At 40.1% G+C, this 18141-nt stretch overlaps 1 protein-coding gene across 1 annotated transcript in view; it reads right to left on the reverse strand.

The window, feature by feature from the left end:
* Positions 1-489: 489 nt before the first annotated feature.
* The window catches only part of TMEM131 (transmembrane protein 131), a 136331-nt gene continuing 118679 nt past the window's right edge, over positions 490-18141 (reverse strand). The window contains exons 30-41 of the mRNA XM_068139069.1: positions 16016-16174; positions 14949-15544; positions 12303-12478; positions 11091-11218; positions 9196-9320; positions 8896-9051; positions 8063-8231; positions 7596-7717; positions 7266-7362; positions 6237-6334; positions 4908-5071; positions 490-1534 (exon numbers count right to left, since the gene is read on the reverse strand). Coding sequence (XP_067995170.1) covers positions 1238-1534; positions 4908-5071; positions 6237-6334; positions 7266-7362; positions 7596-7717; positions 8063-8231; positions 8896-9051; positions 9196-9320; positions 11091-11218; positions 12303-12478; positions 14949-15544; positions 16016-16174 — 2287 coding nt within the window. The 3' untranslated portion in view covers positions 490-1237. The remainder of the gene's footprint in view (positions 1535-4907; positions 5072-6236; positions 6335-7265; positions 7363-7595; positions 7718-8062; positions 8232-8895; positions 9052-9195; positions 9321-11090; positions 11219-12302; positions 12479-14948; positions 15545-16015; positions 16175-18141) is intronic.

An 18141-nucleotide genomic window follows, 5' to 3' on the forward strand; every position in this document is an offset into this window, starting at 1 on the left:
GTCTGTTAATACTTTCTTGTAATGGAAATGTTCATTTTTATCTGGCTTTATGTAGTCATTGGGGCTTGCCTTAGTGTTAATGAAGGGAAATATGATTTATCTCTCCCTTTAAGGTATCTTTCTAAACCCAGTACAGTATGTTTCTTGTTCAGACCCATATGAGAATAGTATTGCAGAAGGTATGGGTATAGCCTAAAGAGCAGCAGCTGCTATTATGCCTGATACTCAGAAACTTAAATGGTGTGTTTTCCCAGCACTTTGATATACAGTAAATTTTCAAATGGGTGGCACTGTGTAATCCTGAAAACAGGTTGTAGTTCTCCACTGCTAAACAAACCCACAGTGCTGAGGAGCCAGTTTTCATCAGCAGTGAAGATTCTGTTAATGTAAGCCCTAAGTGCAGTAGGTTTTGGCTTACCACTGCCAACTAGATTCATGCACACACAAGTTTAGAAAGTACCAAGAGAACAGAAAGCCAGCAGGCAGGTCTTGAAAAAAGCAATATTTATTTTAAAGTACAACCCAAAGTTGTATCCATAAGAAATGCACAAGGTACCTTGTTTCTTCCACAAGTCTTGGCTGTATGCATTTCAGTCTAACTTAAAAATGCATTCAGGTTTACAAATGTACAAAGAGCACAGAAAGTGTATTACAGTCCCAACAGAATGCTCTTACATTCAGCCAGTTTGCTCTTAGGGTTTTGTGTTGGTTTTGATGGTTCTTGTTACTCTGTTGTTGTTTTTTTCTTTCTTCTCCCCCTCCTTTTTTTTTTAACATTCTTAGAACCTGTATTAACAAAGACGACCTTATTTTTAAAAAAATACTCTGCATTTTAGCACCAAGTGCGTTAGATTTAAAATTAGAACTTGGAGGATAATACTGGAAAAAATTTAAAAACCCAAACTGATACTTAAAAGTATAACATGCCAGGACCATTTTATAGTTCAAATTACTTCCTAAATAAAGATGGCAGATGGTAAAATGTGAAACCAGTGAAATTCTTCAGATTTCAGCTGTAGTTGGGATTTATGACTGCACCCAGACTTTTCAAGTTTATCTGCAATCTCACACTACCATATTGTAGGACAGACTTTAAAAAGGAGCAAGTGATGAAAGTATGATCAGTGGGGAGGAGGAGGGAGCAAATAACCAGCAACAGCCTGGAAATGATGTTTCAAAAATTTGCATTCAGAATTGTATCATGACCTAGATAGAAGTTCTTCCCTTTTGCTTAGCTTCAGTTTTCGTGGGGATAGTGTGAATTAAACCAAGGATCTGAACTTCTTCTTCCAATTGTTGGGCTCCAAATTCTCCAAGGATTGTAGGTCTGTCCTATGTCTTCAGCAGGGTTGGCAACTGTGGCACCAGTAGGCAGAGGAGGAGCAGCAGAGGAGCTTTCACTACCCATGAGATCAATGCCTGACAATGCATTTGTTGGAGTGGTGAAGGGAAGGCCACTGTTGAGATTGCTTGACCAAATAGAATTGCTGAATGGAGTGGTGGACCACAGGCCACTCGAGTTGCCAAGGATCGACTGCAGTAAAGACAAAGCAAGGTAAGTATGTTTGGTAACCTGTATTTTCACCTTGTTCACAGCTCCCACTGAAAGAAAGTATTTAAGCAGCAGCAAGCCTGCTGTGAAACCCTTGTCTTTGCTGCATCATGGAGTTTTGAACTCTACTAAAGCTTGCCCAGAGCAGCCACACTGCTAATGGTCACCAAATGTGTCTGCTGACTGAATGGGCTGCAGAGTGCAATCTACATTTATAGGCATTTAAGCTGTTTCCATTTGAGCTAATACATGCTCATATGACCATTAATTTCAGATGTTAACACAAAGGCCAGAGAGCTCAAGCTTAATTAAATTAGTTAGAATGAGGTAGATAAACATGGTTCAGGTCTTGAAAAAAACAAAATTCAAATTGTAATGGAAGGTTTCAGCAAAGTCTACTCCTTGATTCCTTTTTTGTCTGTTTGCAAGCTTATCTCCTTTTATTAGATTAGAATAGGATAGAATTAACCAGGTTGGAAAAGACCTTTGAGCTCATCAAGTCCAACCTATCACCCAACACCATCTTATTCAGACAAACCTGCTATAAATTATATATTTCAGATGAACCTACCTGTGTTCAGCCCCACTATACCTCCCCATCCCCCTATATAGTTTTTCATTCATCCAAAATTTCTTCAGATGAGGGGCAAGGGGGAGAGAACTGGCCATTTGTCATGGAATTACAGTAAGTCTGTTTTGGCTTAAGACATCTGAAAGTCTCTGACAAATGGTCATGGTACAGATGCAGGTGTGCTGCAACATATCACACTTGCATTTGGGATGCACAGGACAAGTACAGCAAACCTAGAGAACACATGCAGAAGCAAACAAGGCACAGGTTTTGCCAACTGTTTTTTTGATTAAAGCACAAAGTGACAAGCAGGAGACTAACTCATGGTGTGGTAAAAAGTGATACAGGAAGCAGCTGGAGATGGAGATGAGAAAGGTTAGCATAGTTTTCATGCTAATATTAGCACAGAAACTGCTACATGTAGGCTTAACGCACTACATACCTCAGCACCAACAGATTTAACGTACATATGCTGTAAATTAAATTTGCAAATATACAGTAAACGTGATACATCCAAAAGGCAGTGGGCTTGTTGAGTAAGTGCTATAAGGTACAAACATCCTTATGTTTGGATTTACTGGGTGGAGATAGGGCATCCCTTCCCAAAATCTCTGCTTTCAGATAATGCACACTAAAGGTTAACCATTAGCAGTGTACTCTGCATCTGAAGATTAAAATAAAAACCCCTTTAATAAAGTAAACTCTGAAAATATTGTTATTTTGGGTTTTCAGCTTCTTCTTTGGAATAAAGAATGTATGCTCAGTCTAATTATACCTGAAATTGGTTAGACATTAAAATTATTAGAGGGGTTCTGAAAGAAATTGATACTGAGGGTCAGACAGGCATTTTGAGCATACTCAATGTTAACCAGGCCAATGTCATTAGGACTCCCAGTGTCACTGAGAAGCTGAGCCAAACTAGGGTCTCAATTTTATTACTGTTAACATAACTAAATGGTTACAGTTAAGCTATACAAGTATTAGACTACTAAGCTTACAGCAAGAAACACTCATTCTGCTGCTCAGACCACCCTAACGCACTAAAAGTTCACTCTACTCCTGTGGGCAAGAGCCAGCAGCCCAAAAGCATTTTGGGGAGCCTGATAGAAAGGCTCTTAAAAGTAGAAGCAACCTGGAAAAGGAGCAGCAAAGAAGAGTACTTTTGATTAAACTGCTCCTTCCACACAAGGCTGGTGGAGGGGGGTACAAAGTGGTCAGCAGACAGAACTACACACAAGGAAATGGAGGAAAGAGTGAGGGACTGTGGCTAGAAAGAAACTTGGGAATAAGTAATGCAGCACAGCCTGAGACGAGGCAGAATCCAGAAGTCAAATGCTTTTTAGTACAAAAGTGGAGTTCTGCATAAAATGGGAAAGAAACAGGAATAGGGAAACTCCCCAGAAACCTTCCTAGAAAAGAGTGTGACACAGGAGCCACTGTGTAAATGTGTAAGTGCTCTTTGCAAGAACAGCTTTGGCTTTTCTTCCAGAGCACAGAACAGGATAGGGCCCTGGCCGGGTACCTGCTCCTTTATCTATCAACATAGAGCAAGTGATACGGAACAGCCAAGTTTTTATCTTCTGTCTCACTATAAGCATGTGAAAAGAAAAAAAAAACAAACAAACCATCATTAACATTTCAGTCTGTTTGCTGCTTCTTGTTTACTTACTAAGTGATACTGTCCTTAAATAAGCTCCTAAAATGCCTCCCTCTCCTGTCAGGGAGAAACTAACAGTTCTTCTATACCATTTGTCTGGCTTTGGTCTCAACGCTTCCTGAAGCAATGAAACAAGTGTTTTTCAGAAGCAGACAGAAATAGGTTAAGAGTTAGTGAGGTTGTTCTGGTTGTCCTTGACTACTCCTCCTACCAAATGCTGAGAAATATGCCCTCCATGTGACCAAAAAGCAAATATCTCTCCTTAAATAGTGAGGTTGCAGCTACAGCTATAACTACATGACAAAGGCAGGATCAGTGTGTGTCTGTAAGCAGCTGTGTGACCTTCTTCACCTTCCCCCATCTGATCTGAACTGCTACTAGGTGAAGTAAACACTACCTCTTACTACAAAAACATTTTCAGAAGATGAAGGACCATCTCAGCTGGCACTGAAGACAGCTGTTGTGATGTAAGTTTTATTCTGACAGAGAGGCACAAGAGGTGATAGAGCTATGTAAAAGTTGGGGTTTCTTCTTCCTTAGCTGTACTCATGATCTCTATCAAAATTAACAGTAATTTAAAAGGCTTCATGTTATGCTCAGTGCTTTAGTGTTTTTACTAAGCTGAAAAGAATACATTTGAGGTCTCCTAGATAAGTTATTGGGGGGCGGGTTGACCTTTTGTTAATTTACAAGTAGGTGCAACACTGGATTCAGGAAGCAGAATCAAAGTCTGAAAGTGATCAGATTGGCTGTTTTGCAGCTGTCACGCTAGAAGTGACAGAGGCATTGACCAGCTATGGTATAGGAGCAAAATGGCTCTTTCCACAATCCTGAGGCACATGGTAATGGAACACACTTTTGTAAGCACTGCAAGAAACTTTCTGAGAAATACTTTTACATGAAGCAACTTACCTGCAAGTGAGCAGACTAATGATTCTTTGTCCAAAGCTGTATCAACTCAACTACACAGAAAGCTGAATATATATACTCCTAAATTCCCTTATCCTTTATTCTTCAGTGGCTTTTCTTTCCCCCCAAATGTAAAAATCTTCTAAACAAAAATTGATGGCACATACAGAACAGGTTGGTAACACTATTAAAACACTGCATTTGGACTGAATACTTACTGCAGTTGTATGAGTTGGGGAGCTCGAGCTTGCAGGCCAGGTGGGTACAGAATCTGTAGCTGAAGGATCCCAGATGGATGATGGAACATTATTGAATTCGCTCCAGTTTCTCTGAACATCCTGCCCATAAGCAGATCGAGCCAAACCAAGTCTGCTAAAAACCTCTAAAAATAAAATTAAATAAAAGTGAGTATATGACTCTTTTTTCAAGAACTGCAGCAGACATACTCTTCAGTCATTTCCCATACTTTACTGCTAAGTCCTGCTGCAGTGCAAAAATTGCAATTAGAAAAGGTCGCAGTAATGCAGATCTCATCTCATGTGCCCTATATCTGACAGTGGCTACAAAGCTAGAATAACAATTGGAGTGGAGTAAGGGACAGGGATGAAGGAGCCTCTTGTAATCGCAGCTCTCATTTGTCCTGCAGTGCTCCCTTCCCAGGTAATTCCTGGTATGGGAGGTGGCACAAGGTGTGCCTCAGCCCAGACCCCCATCTCTGCTATGAGAAGTGGAACCCCAACCAGTAGTTGGGGTTCACCTAGTCCCTGCACACAGAACTGATCCTTCTGACAGCCCTAAGAGTCACTGGTGCCAAGTGCTGCCAATGAAGCTAAAAGAATCCCATAGCAACAGCTACTATTGACTGCAGATACCTAAGCGCTTTTCAGCAGACATACAATCCACTCTGCAAATGCCAGAAGTTTCCATTGCTGGTGAATTTTTACAGACACTTTAAAAAATACCACGCATTTCAAACACAGTAAGTGCATAGAGCATCCATGTGCTACAGTGCAGCCTGCCTGCATCAAGGCCCACCTCAAGTAGTCACTTACAGAAAGTTTATCTAAATATTTAAATACAGGAAGAAATTTCTGGGTTTAGTATGCATCAGGTCATCATGCAGCTATACCAACACTAGTGGAAAGCAACATGAGGGATAGGCCATAGTCTCAATTATAGAGCAATGCAGGTGTAAAGTGGTCAGGAAACCACAGGCCCAGTGGCACACCTTAAAGACCTACAGTAAAGTTTCAGAGCAAGGGGTGAGAGGAGGAAGACTAAGGAAAAAACAAATACCAAGGAACTTTACTGAAAATGAGAAATTTTTAAAAACAGTATTTCCAGCCCAGTAAGCACTCTTAAGAATGTCCACTAACTCTCAGCAGGCTGAGACACAGAACAAACCATCAGATTTTTAATACACTTTCCTGTGTAGTCACCATTTTTTGAGGGCAGGGATGGGAACACTTAAACTAGTGGAATGGAGACACACCATCTCTTTACATGTATTTGAATATGGAAAAAAATATTTGAAAACAACAGCTCACCTCCAGTTAAGTTAAAAGAATGTCCAAATGCAGAGAAGGAGTTGAGAGGCGTGAAGTCAGGACTGCTGGGATTGCTGATAGGACTCCACAAACCAGAACTAAACATTATGGAGTAACGGGAAAGCAATACACATGTTATTAACATGGTGCTACTGACTCTTAACTGTGTAATGTACAAATGTCATATATTTTTGTAATGGTGACAAGAGTTAGGAAATCAGCCTGTTTGTGTTTTAACCAAATATTTCAGCAAAATACCATTCTCCTGTGTATATAACCACCTTGAAGCAACACATTCTATAGACAACATACTTTTTAATCTGTAGACTGAGCTTCAACGCAAACCTGAGAGTAGCTCTTTTGATCACTTTTTCAGAAAATGTATAGGGTCCAAGCCATAGTGCAGGTTTTTGAACAAGTAGGTAACATGTAGAGCCACTCAGAAGGGATACAAATGCTTACACATTAGTTTGTGGGCAAGCTTCTTGAAACTACAGATGAGTTAACTAGAACCAGTGACAAACACAAACCCAAAGGGAAGTCCCACCCACCATCTTTGCTCAGAAAAGCAATTCATTTGCATATTGAAATTTGAATTCAAGTCTCTTTCCTATTCCAGAAAGGTCACCAGACACTCATTGCTTTTTACAACTGAGACAGACATGCCTTGCCAAAACAGGAAGACACTATGCCTTGGGGAACATGACTGAGCACATCTCTGTTCTTTTCCTACTCATAATGCAAAGCCCTGTGACAGTTCTGGTCTCAGTGTTAGAACTGGGAGTGAAAGATCTTGCTGTACAGTGAGATATTCTGCCTGTAAACTATTTCAAGTGACTTTGGCAGACACTCCTCAATACTGGAAGAACCAAACTGATTTCTCATTGTTTGGACACCCAGGGAACACAAGACAAAACAAATGAACAAATATAAAAACCCATCACAGAATGAATTCTGTTACTACCTTCAGAATGCCATTGAACAGCTTAGAGTCTTCTTTTCTAGTGGACTAGGTATTTGCCTATTTACCTGTCAGAGCCATCACTGTCAACAACTGTGTGGGAAATGCTGATATTGCCAGAAGCATCTGTCTTGCTTGGAGAAACCTTTGGTAAGCTACTGCCACCTGAAAGAATGAGTATTTCGTATGTATTTTCATATATATATAAATTAAATGAGCAAAATAAAAAACCCCAGAATATTCAGGAAATATTCACAGTGTCACAGTACATTAGAGGTTGGAAGGGACCTCCAGAGATCATCAAATCCAACTCCTCTGCCAAAGCAGGATCACCTAGGGTAGTCTGCACAGGAATGCATCCATTTGAAATACTTAAAATTACAAATTGGTTCTAGTACCTGGGCTCTTGTCATAGCCTGCAGCTACAGCAGCAAAAGTGGGGTTACCATTCCTGCCCGGAAGAGAAGCTGCCTTTGCCAGTTTATGTTTGGTACCATTAGGCTGCTTACTTTTCAGTTCACTAAAAGAAGAGAGAAGGAAAAAAAAACCAAAAGAAAAAAAAGGGTTTTGGACTTCAGCAGTTTGATTAAAAAAAGAAAAAAAGAGGCAACTTAAGCTAGCATTCATCAAAATGTTAACAACAGCTCAACATTGGATAAGCATGCAGTTACATGCAATCAACTAAGTTGTAAGAAACCCCAGGAAAATTATAAATAGCATGGTAAGATTTGCACAGTACTGTCTTCAAAAAAGCAGTTTTCATGGGAAGAGGAAATGGATCTGAGAAAAGGGAGATGCACTGTGTGAAGCACACAGCTTCCACAACATTCTGTGCTTAGGAAATCAGTAGGAGGTGTGGACTCACTTGCTGCTGTTCACAATGCTGCTGTAAGTGCCTCCTCGTGGCCCAAAAGCAAATGATGTGGGAGGTGGGGGAGGAGATGGAGAAGTGGGCGTGGGTGAGGGCTGTTGCTGTTTCAGGAAAGCATCTGCATTCAGTGTTTGCAGTGAGAGTTTATAAAGGTTGTCTGTAGCTATAAAAGAGAAACAAAACAACTTCCTTGATTTACATTGCAGCAAAAGCTTCCCAAACTCCTGCTATACTTTCTGTTCAAATTGAGGCACTAGGATAAAGGCTGTTCCCAGTGATCAAAGAAGTAGCTCCTTCTCTATATTCACCTATCATTATCCAGGCTTACTACCTATTTTCAGAGAGATCTCACTACAATAATACATGATCAACTGATTTGTACAGATGAAACAACCTTTCTAAGTGAGTGCTGTGGAGACAGATGACTTCATGTTCACAGGCAATCAAGAGGAAGGTGATTCAGTTCCTGCACAATCAAGAAGCATGTAATAGTGTCCCATGCTAACCACTGTATTAAGCTGTTTTCTATGTTCCAAGCAAAACCCCATCTAATTTAGAAAATTTTGGGTTTGAGCAGCAATTCTCATTTCCTCAATTCCCCCAGCAGCTTCTCAATCCTGTTCATCATTGAAGAATTGTGGAACAGCCTGTGTTCTGCCCACACATTATTCAAACCACTCAAATTATACCAGATGCTACCAATGAAGCCTCCTACAGAAAATGTGAGCAGAGCTATGCAGTGAAAAAAAAGATAGGGAGATCTATAAGTAGATCAAGCCAATATCATTGCAGAAGACTCATTCTGTCATCCTCTTCTGATTACTTACAGCTGCCAGCTTTGTGAAGAGGCACAGAGTCCCACTCTGGTGGTGGAGAATCCTTTTCTCCTTCTGAGCTGCTGGTGTTTCCTAGCTCCTGTCCAGAGCTACTGGGAAATTTTGCTAATACTGATGGCCTGCTCTCCACTAACTTACTGTTTGGACCTATTAAAACAGAAAAAGAAAAGGTCTGTGGATAGTAAACTGAAGAGCTTTCTTCACACACCAGACTTCGAATTAAGCACTCAAAAGGGGTTACAACCAACCAAATAAAACTCCCACAGTATTTATAAGATAGCCTCACACTACCTCTCATTTTGTGGAGGTTTCTCAGTTTAGGTGTGTTCGTCAAAAGGTGCTGTGTTGGTATCTTGGCTAGAAAGGCTTTGCGCTGCTTGTTTTCCAGTGGAGGAGTATAAGACAATTCCAAGGAACTAAATCAAAACAGAGATCCATTTTATTTTTTATCTCTCTGAAGTGCTGAAGATATTTTTTTATTTTTATATATATATATAAAAAAATTTTTAGTACATATAAAAAAAAAAACATTTTAACATTTATGTATGTATATGCACACATGCCATATACATGCCTTACAGTCTTACAAAAGACTGGTCTCCTGTGGCTTTCTTATGTCAAACGTGCTCATCTTCAAAGCTATTCATAAGCAGAGTTTGTGTTTCTCCCATAAGCAGCTCCCATAAGCAGCTCCACCCTCCCTAGCCCTGGCTCACTTTCTCCCACACACTGCTCCACATATTTATTAGGGCTCACTCATCTTCCATGAGACGCTTTCATTCTGGAGCTCCAGGATTATGAAATCTGCTTGATTATACAGAGGCAACAAAAGATGGCAACTACCGGTTTTTTGCTCCGCTCATACAGTATCACAGTATCACCAAGGTTGGAAGAGACCTCAAAGATCATCAAGTCCAACCTGTCACCATAGACCCCATGACTAGACCATGGCACCAAGTCCCCTCTTGAACACTTCCAGGGACGGTGACTTCACCACCTCCCTGGGCAGCACATTCCAATGACGAATGACTCTCTCAGTGAAGAACTTTCTCCTCACCTGGAGCCTAAACGTCCCCTGGTGCAGCTTGAGACTGTGTCCTCTTGTTCTGGTGCTGGTTGCTAGAGAGAACAGACCAACCCCTTCCTGGCTACAACCACCTTTCAGGTAGTTGTAGAGAGCAATGAGGTCTCCCCTGAGCCTCCTCTTCTCCAGGCTAAACAATCCCAGCTCCCTCAGCCACTCTGGTTAGATCACATGCTCCTGATATGCTATTGCCCTTAATGTACAATGTTTAGTTGGTGACATAAAGCTACTCATACCCACCACCAAGCTAATGTGTCTCTGTACTGTATTTTTCTTCAACTGTTAGACTCTGTCGCTCATACTTTCTAGGGACGAATTACTTTTACCCATTTCTTGCAGAATTCCAAACCAGCTCTCACTGTGGCCTCTGAATACTGTTATGCATAACAAACTTGTGATTTATATTGTAAACAGAAGTAGACCATTACATGAATATTTATTTAAGAACAAAGAAAAAATTTGTAAATATTTTGAAGAAGATCAATTTATACTAATTACTCATGCCAGTTGGTCTCATATTAATTATGGCAACAGGGAAAACACAAGCCAATGTAACCATGCCAATTTGGTAGTTTGCTTCTATGGCACTTGGATATATATCTGATTTCAGAATTTCAGAAAGAACCAGATATAGTAAGGCTGTAAGGTTCTTAAGGGAAAGGGATGGGCAGCAGCAACAGCCTCCTTTAATAACATATCCAAGAGTGAGAGTACTCTAGGATAGAAAACCAGAAATTGCATGGCTGTAATTTCAACAAGGGCAACTAAAGGCACTCGTGTTTGCCCTGGCTTATTGTGCTGTCAGTAGAAACATTAACCCTGTTTTATGTATGTGATACCTCTTACAAAAAGCTTAACATTACCTGATTCTCTTCTCTGGATTTAGTGCTCATTTTACTCACACACTGTATTCCCATTAAATAATTTATTATTTACAAGCTTCAGATATTCCCTGATATCGGGGAAGAGGAAGATGCTTAAAGGTATCTGCTGTTGGCATCAGTCAGACTGGCAACCACAACAGCTGAATGCGCAGACATATCAATCCATTTTCTCTTCAACCAAGATACCTTCCCTACTAAAAAGCCTCTGTTAGGCTTACCTGGTTTTCACATCTACAGGGATTTCTTTCTTGATACTTGCTAGGAGTTTTTTAGTTTTCTGTTTTACTTGGACTATTTCATTTTCAGGTTTTTCTGGTACAGTTTTTCCCTTTAGTTTTTCAGGTTCCTAAAAAAAGATGTTATTATAACATGTTACTATTCATGAAAAGTCCCTCTTGCATCACAACACACATAGTACAAATAGGGCTATTTAGTAAGTATGCCTGTACAATGGTGGTATTTATCTTTTCCTATTTGGAGAAGTAAAAACTGAAATATTTATCAAATTAATGAGAGGTTTGCAAGTACAGAGCTCCTCAGACCACAGCCTCTGATCCTGCTTAAAAAGATGCTAGCTCTGTACTGAGACCTGTGTAGAGTGCACCTGTTGCACACAGTCCAAGCCTTCTAAAACAGACTCTTCAACAAAACAAAGAATAGGAGCACCTTCTCCCTAAGACTTTCTGAATACAAGTATACTGCCAAATACCAATCCTGAAAAATCAAAGGTAGTTTTCAAATGAAAACTTACTAAACTTTAACTTTTGAAACATATGACACAGATTTCACTTTTTCTCCAGCCAGAATCCAAAGATCAAATTTTAGATGCAAAAATTTAGTCTTGGCTTTCTTCTCTTTGTGATTACTTTTGCTATGTGTCGTTCCCTAGCAAATGCTTTAGGTCAACACATTTAAGACAAACTGACAACTAGACCAACTGTTAAAAGTTTTAGTTTACTTAGAAGCATGCAAGACAAATGAGTAAATAAAGGCAGGGGTATTGTCAAACATAATCAAATAAACTACCTGCTGACAAGTTACTGCCTGTGAACTGACCCCTTCTAACTGATGAAATGCATGGTTTTAGCATACACTTTAATTATCCAGGAAAATTACTGTCCATGCTTTGTCATTCTGTTCTGCAAACAGAATAGGTTAGGAGCCTATTAGCCACAACGCTGCTGACAACTGACAGCTTATTCAAGTTGCAGTCACTCAGGTACTTTCAGTCCTGAGCCTACATGATTCAAGCATGTTTGTACAGAGGAGAAAACTCTGTAGAGAATAAGTGAAGGCAGGGATTGGGAAAGATAGTTTTTAATTAGTGTTCTTACTTTGTTAGGTATTATAGTACATGAAAGTTGGGGGGACAGACTGTACTGATAACCCACCAGCTACACAGAAGCCTTCTTTTATGAGCAGTCCCATACCTCTTTGAGGAGTGGTTCTGTATCTGGGTTGGAGGTTTCAGTTGTGGTTGAAGAACTGTCATCGTCTGCCAAGGAATCCTTCAGTTCATCCTCCTGTTGCTTTCCTTTCCCTCTTCTATCCTTTTCTTCCCGCTTCTTCTGTGGTTTAGCCTTGCGCTGAAGTGATTTCCCTTTCCCTAGGGGGATAAGGATGCTTCATATTCACAGCAGCAGCACTAAGAGATAGGCCAGTTGACTTTGGTTTAGAGGCTAACCCACATGATTAAGCCTCTGAAGTCTGTCATCTGTTATGATACACTGTTTACAGTCTTAGCATCAAACCTTAAGAACCCTCATCTCCACTATCACTTTTAAGCTCCTGAACCCTATCTTGACTGCCTCTCTGTAGACAGTGGGCACTCAACTACCTATGATTCTTACCTGCTTTTCCTGGCATTTTCCTAAAATACCTCAAAATTCAATTCAAAAGTTTCCACCACATAAGACTAGATTTAAACAAACTTCAGAAGCTGGTACAAACTTCTTCATGAACAAACAGAGAACAGAAATGTTTAGCATACTTTTCAATTAAAAAAACCCAACCAACAAAACAAGAAACAAACAAACAACCCCCCTGAAAAACAAAAAAACCCACTACCAAACAAAAAAGGGAACCAAAAACCAACCAACTTGCATTAGTACTAAGTGGATGAGAAAAATCACTAATAGTGTTTGTCTAGGAAATGTGTAAAATCCCATCCCCTCCCAACTTGAAATCTTACACCCAAGTGTTCCTTCTCCCACTGACATATTAATTATTCCTTCATTTTCTACAGGCTTCTTCAAGTGTAGCACAGTACAAGTCCAAATTTGAGAGGTTTAAAAACCTTCAAAATCAAGCCAGAGGTCCTGGCTTGCAAAATAGTCAGGAGTAAGAATCATTATCTAAAAAAGCAGCAGGGATGTCATCTGGAGTCATAATCATCTGACCATTGTCGAATTAGTTACCCTCTTACACAATGGCAGCATTCACAGTATTGTTATGTCTTTCATTGGGTGCAACATACAACTTTATACTACAACCTTTCTTATATACTGCCCTTCAGACTAAGCATTCTCATAATGCCTGCACACAGATTCCAGGATGGACATGACAATTCATTCAAGTAAAGGCTCAATTACACAGAAATGCAGAATGGTAGGGGTTGGAAGGGACCTCTGGGGGTCATCTAGTCCAACCTCCTAGATTGGTTCACCTAGATCAGGTTGCACTAGAATGTGCACAGGGGGGCTTTGAGCCTCCAGAGAAGGAAACTCTACAACCACATAAATGTGATTTATTGATCTAAGGTGAAGAGGTCAAGAAAACTACTGGATTATAAAATGTAACATTCTTGACATATTTTGCAATAAATATTTTAGAATATTCAGTACACCACCATGTCAAAGCAAAAATGGTGCAAAGCCTCTGTAACAGGAGGGAAAATGTGCATTTGTAATCAGGAGAAAGTTATGAAACAGTAAAGTAGTGCCAAAAAATTAAACCCTTGGAGGTGATGGAGAACTATTTTGTCATTGTTTAAACAGCTTTTGAAATTAATAGATCAATCAATAGAATGACCCAACTCAAGAAAATACAGTTAAATACAGAGGGAAAAAAGGTCTATCAGAGGCAGCTATTTGCTAGGACAAGGTCCCAATATATAGAGACTGCTAGAGGAACAAAAATGTTAACAACATTTGGATGAGGAATATCGTTTTGAACCCAAACAAAGTGGTCCCCATTTAATGCGTAGCAGCTGCATTGCACAGCAGTAGTCAAGCACAACTTGTTAGGTTCAGCTACTAATGGGAGATGCATTTCCTAAGTGCTGCCAGCCCTTTCAGACATTCAGTACGTGGACATATCAGATCATCACAGATCCATTCAGACATACCCTATAAGGATGCTGCATCCTCACCCCCAGCCATTTTATTTTCCAGAGCTCCAATACTGCTGTTTGCTACCATAAGCACTATGAAACCTACCTACAGTCATGCCAGTTGTTGCAGGACCACTTAGCCTTTATGAAACAAACACCTGACAAATTGACCATAGTTCTCCCAGTTCCCCCAACCTCATCAACTTGTCTACACTAAAAATGAAACAGCCCAGAAATAAACTAGCATATTTCAGCAAGATCCCGAAATCTCTTACAACTTCAGCATCTCTGCTTTGAAAGTTCAGATGCATCATCACATCCAGTCTGAACTAATTAAGGACTTTCTATTCATTACTATTTAACAGAGTGAAGCTTTCCTCTGTAGTGGTGTAATCGTACAGACTCTGCAGGGTTTGTACACCTTCCTACTATTCATTTTCTTAACTTTATCTCTAATATGCAACACAGTATCAGCACCATTTCTGAATAAGCACTGTAAAAGAAAAAAGTGAAAAAATAATTTAGAAATTAACAAATTACAATTTAATCAATAACCAGGTAACTCTGGGTAGCAGGCTGTGACAGTTTAGGCTGTGCCTTTAAGCTAGGAGCTACAGTTGGTGTAAAAAGGAAAACAAGAGAGCGATAATTCTAAACTAATTTAATTGGTAGATGAGTGGGATGTAGTTTTACCCTGTGGCTTACATAATCAATCATTCTGGTAAAAGAAGCAGAATTTTATTACCTTTGTTTTTTGCTAGTGGAGATGGGGGATGCTCTGTAAACACGTCTGGGGAAGGGGATTCTGGGTGGTCAAAGTCTTTTTCCATAGTTTCTATGAGTCCAGTGAGATCTGAATCCTCTGAGCTGTGCCTTCTGCTGCTGGCACATTCGCCATGAGGTGCGCTGAGAAGTGGTAGCTGTGGCAAAGCACTTTCAGTCTGTTGCTCTGGCTGCTGGGGCTCAGATGCTGAAGGTTGCTGTAGGGCCTGCTCTGCCAAAGCTGGTGCCTGCTGCTGCATCAGTTGCTGATTCTGCCTTGTCCCCTTGGCTCTTTTGCCTGTGGCATGTGTCTGAGCTGTGGCACCTGAATCTGAGGTAAAGGGGCCCACTCTGTTCACTGACTGTATGGAAGCTGTTTGTGCTGAAGTCCTATTAGGTGTGCTTGAACTGGTTTTGGATTTGATGTTTTCCACATCAGGTGCATTTCTATTGCTGTGAAGGTGTGCTGTTGCATTGCATTGTTTATGATTCCCTGCACTGGATCGTGAAGATGAACTGCCTGCTCCATAGATCCCCCTCGATGAGCTGTGAGTAGAATCTGATCCGAGCGCATTCAAGCTGGAAGAACAAGTGTTTAAACATACTCTCCAACGTTTCCACTCTTCCATATGAGAAAAGAATCACTACATTCAAAAGAATCCTTGAACTATGCTGTTCTTGGCATATAACCAACAAAAATGCCTACAACTTGCTTGACAAGTCAGTAGTCTTTACCATTTCCTGTTCATTTGCTTGCTGAACATATGAACAAAACCCCTGTAAAATAACAGTCAATACATGTGTTGGAGGGAACACTGACAGGAGGTATTTTTGTTTGTAACTTAGGATACCGAAGGTACTTTCATTTTTGAGAACATTAACAGGAAGTTTGACAGCTTGGGTTTTGTTGTCGGTTGGGGTTCACCCCAAAGGAAGATCTTATTCACCTGTTCTAAAGGGCAGTATTACTCTCTTACTGGCTTATAATTAAAGAGTTAAAAAAAAAAAGGAGGGGGGAACACTCCACTAACCTCCCAAACATATACTTACTTTCCATCAGATGAAATTCCAACTATTCTCCTGAGATCAAGTGGCCTTCCCACATCAAAGGGAGGGTTTGAGGCCTCAAAGGACAAGCGTCTCCTAAATGGCTCCCAAATTCCTTGAGCTTCTAGATAGGCTGTTCCAATTACCAAGAGAAAAAGTACACTGCAGAGAAGACAGGCAGTCATCTAAGTATTTGTTAATTCTGAGGATTTTAAGGTTAATGAATCTAACACAAGACAAAATTTGTATCTTTACTGAAAAGCTGAAAATTGCATTCAATCAACAAATTTGTTTGACAGAAACATAAAATACTGAAGTCTAGTATGATATGCACATCACTAACCCTGAGAAAGGAAGTCTGACACACAGTTGGCAAGAATATTAATCCAAAAGAAGAGAGATAATTAAAATACTAAAATGGCATCCAAATGGTCAGCAGCTCTCAAGAACTCCATTTTAAAAGCAGAGATCCTCTGCAGAGAAGGAGTTTTACAGCTAGCTGCATCTGCTGCAACACCATGTTTAGGAGTTCTCCACTTACATAATGCACTGCAGTGAACTATATTTTTGAATGAAGCAATAAAACCACTGCAGAGACCTTCATCACACTGCTATCAATTTCATCTTCTAACAGGTGGGAGTTTCAGGGGGAGGAGACAATGGTGATGACTAAAGCTTGCCTTGTCTATTATCCTAGAAAGTTTGAGAAAAGTTGATTAGTAACTCCAGTTTCTGCTCTCCCTCTTGTTCTGACTGCTGTTTTTTCTAAGCCAAATGTATGAAAATCAGCATCAGTTCACTCAAAAGAATGAGATACCTCTTGCATAATTTTAGCTAAAAGCAATTAGTCTAGTCTAGAAATAATCTTTAAACTATCAGCAAAAATACAGGTAACTCTGGAGACCCAAGTCAGCAGATGATACGTGGTAATCAGTGCTTTTTTACCCTGCTCCAGGGATTTAAAAGTATTACAAATGCATAACCAGATGGCAGAAGGTAGGAAAGTTAATTTTCATCCAAGGTGTTAACAAGCAACAGAAAAGTTAAAGAGAGGGGAATTTTTCAGAAAGTTTACACAAACTGCTCTTCAAAAGAGGACTGCTTGCATTGGGTGTCACTCCATAAAAAAATGGAATTCTCTTTGGGATGCAATAAATAAAGTATAATTCCTTTCATTTGTTACTTGCAATCCATGATGCTATTTGGGAGTTTCACAGGAGTTACTAACAAGAGCATCACCACATCTTTCTCCCGCAGTGCTACAAAGGGTTTGGATGGAGTACACAGGATTTTGGTGGCCCGGGTGGCACTCTTCCCCGTCAGCTTCAGCACTGCCCTCACTGTATCAATGCTGGGCTCTGCAGAATTTGTACAGGGGAGGCTGCAGCAAAACAGCACCTTGAGGGCTTCTCATTTGACACTCCCTGGGTAAGAACTCTATTCCCTCTACGTAAGCCAACTTTAGTGTTTTGATAAATGAATACCAGCTTTAAAATGAAAAAGGAAAGAAATCTTCTTTTGTGGTCTTCTTAACTGCACTTTCTGATTTTGGTGTTGTGGGAACACTGGTGGTTTAGGTTTTTTGCTTTTTTTTTTAAAGAAGAAAAATATAACAGCCTAAAGTGTTCATGTCAATCAAATCACAAAATTAGTTAGTGTGAAGAACACCACATGGTAGGCACTAACACAGTCTAGACACCCATGAACAATCTTGGTACAGCCCCAGCTTTCCCCTCACAGTTCGATCCTAAAGCACACATATGCCTGGTTGGCAAGTTCTTCATAAAAAGGGCTGGCTCCTTTGTTGTGTTTACATATATCTTATCCAGTTGGACTTTGAAACTTACAGCCACAAGTATGGTAACAATCCAAACCAACACTGACTTGGGGAAAGCCAAAATAAACATCAGCTTATCAAATTATAAACATGAATGAGACAAAATCCTAGAGCTGTTAATTCCTAGAAATTAAGGACAGCTTCAAAATGATATGGAGACATTGTTTCAGTGGCAACTAGCAAATCCCCATGTGATGGCATCCTCAGCATTAGAGGCTGTATCTTAACACGGGGAAAGAAAAAAAAAGGCAGGAGTATTACATATCCTCTATAATGCTTGGATCTGCAGCAC

Source organism: Melanerpes formicivorus, unplaced genomic scaffold, assembly GCF_026170545.1.
Source record: "Melanerpes formicivorus ecotype bairdi unplaced genomic scaffold, bMelFor1.0.p_v2 SCAF_1, whole genome shotgun sequence".
Classification (NCBI taxonomy): Eukaryota; Metazoa; Chordata; class Aves; order Piciformes; family Picidae; genus Melanerpes; species Melanerpes formicivorus.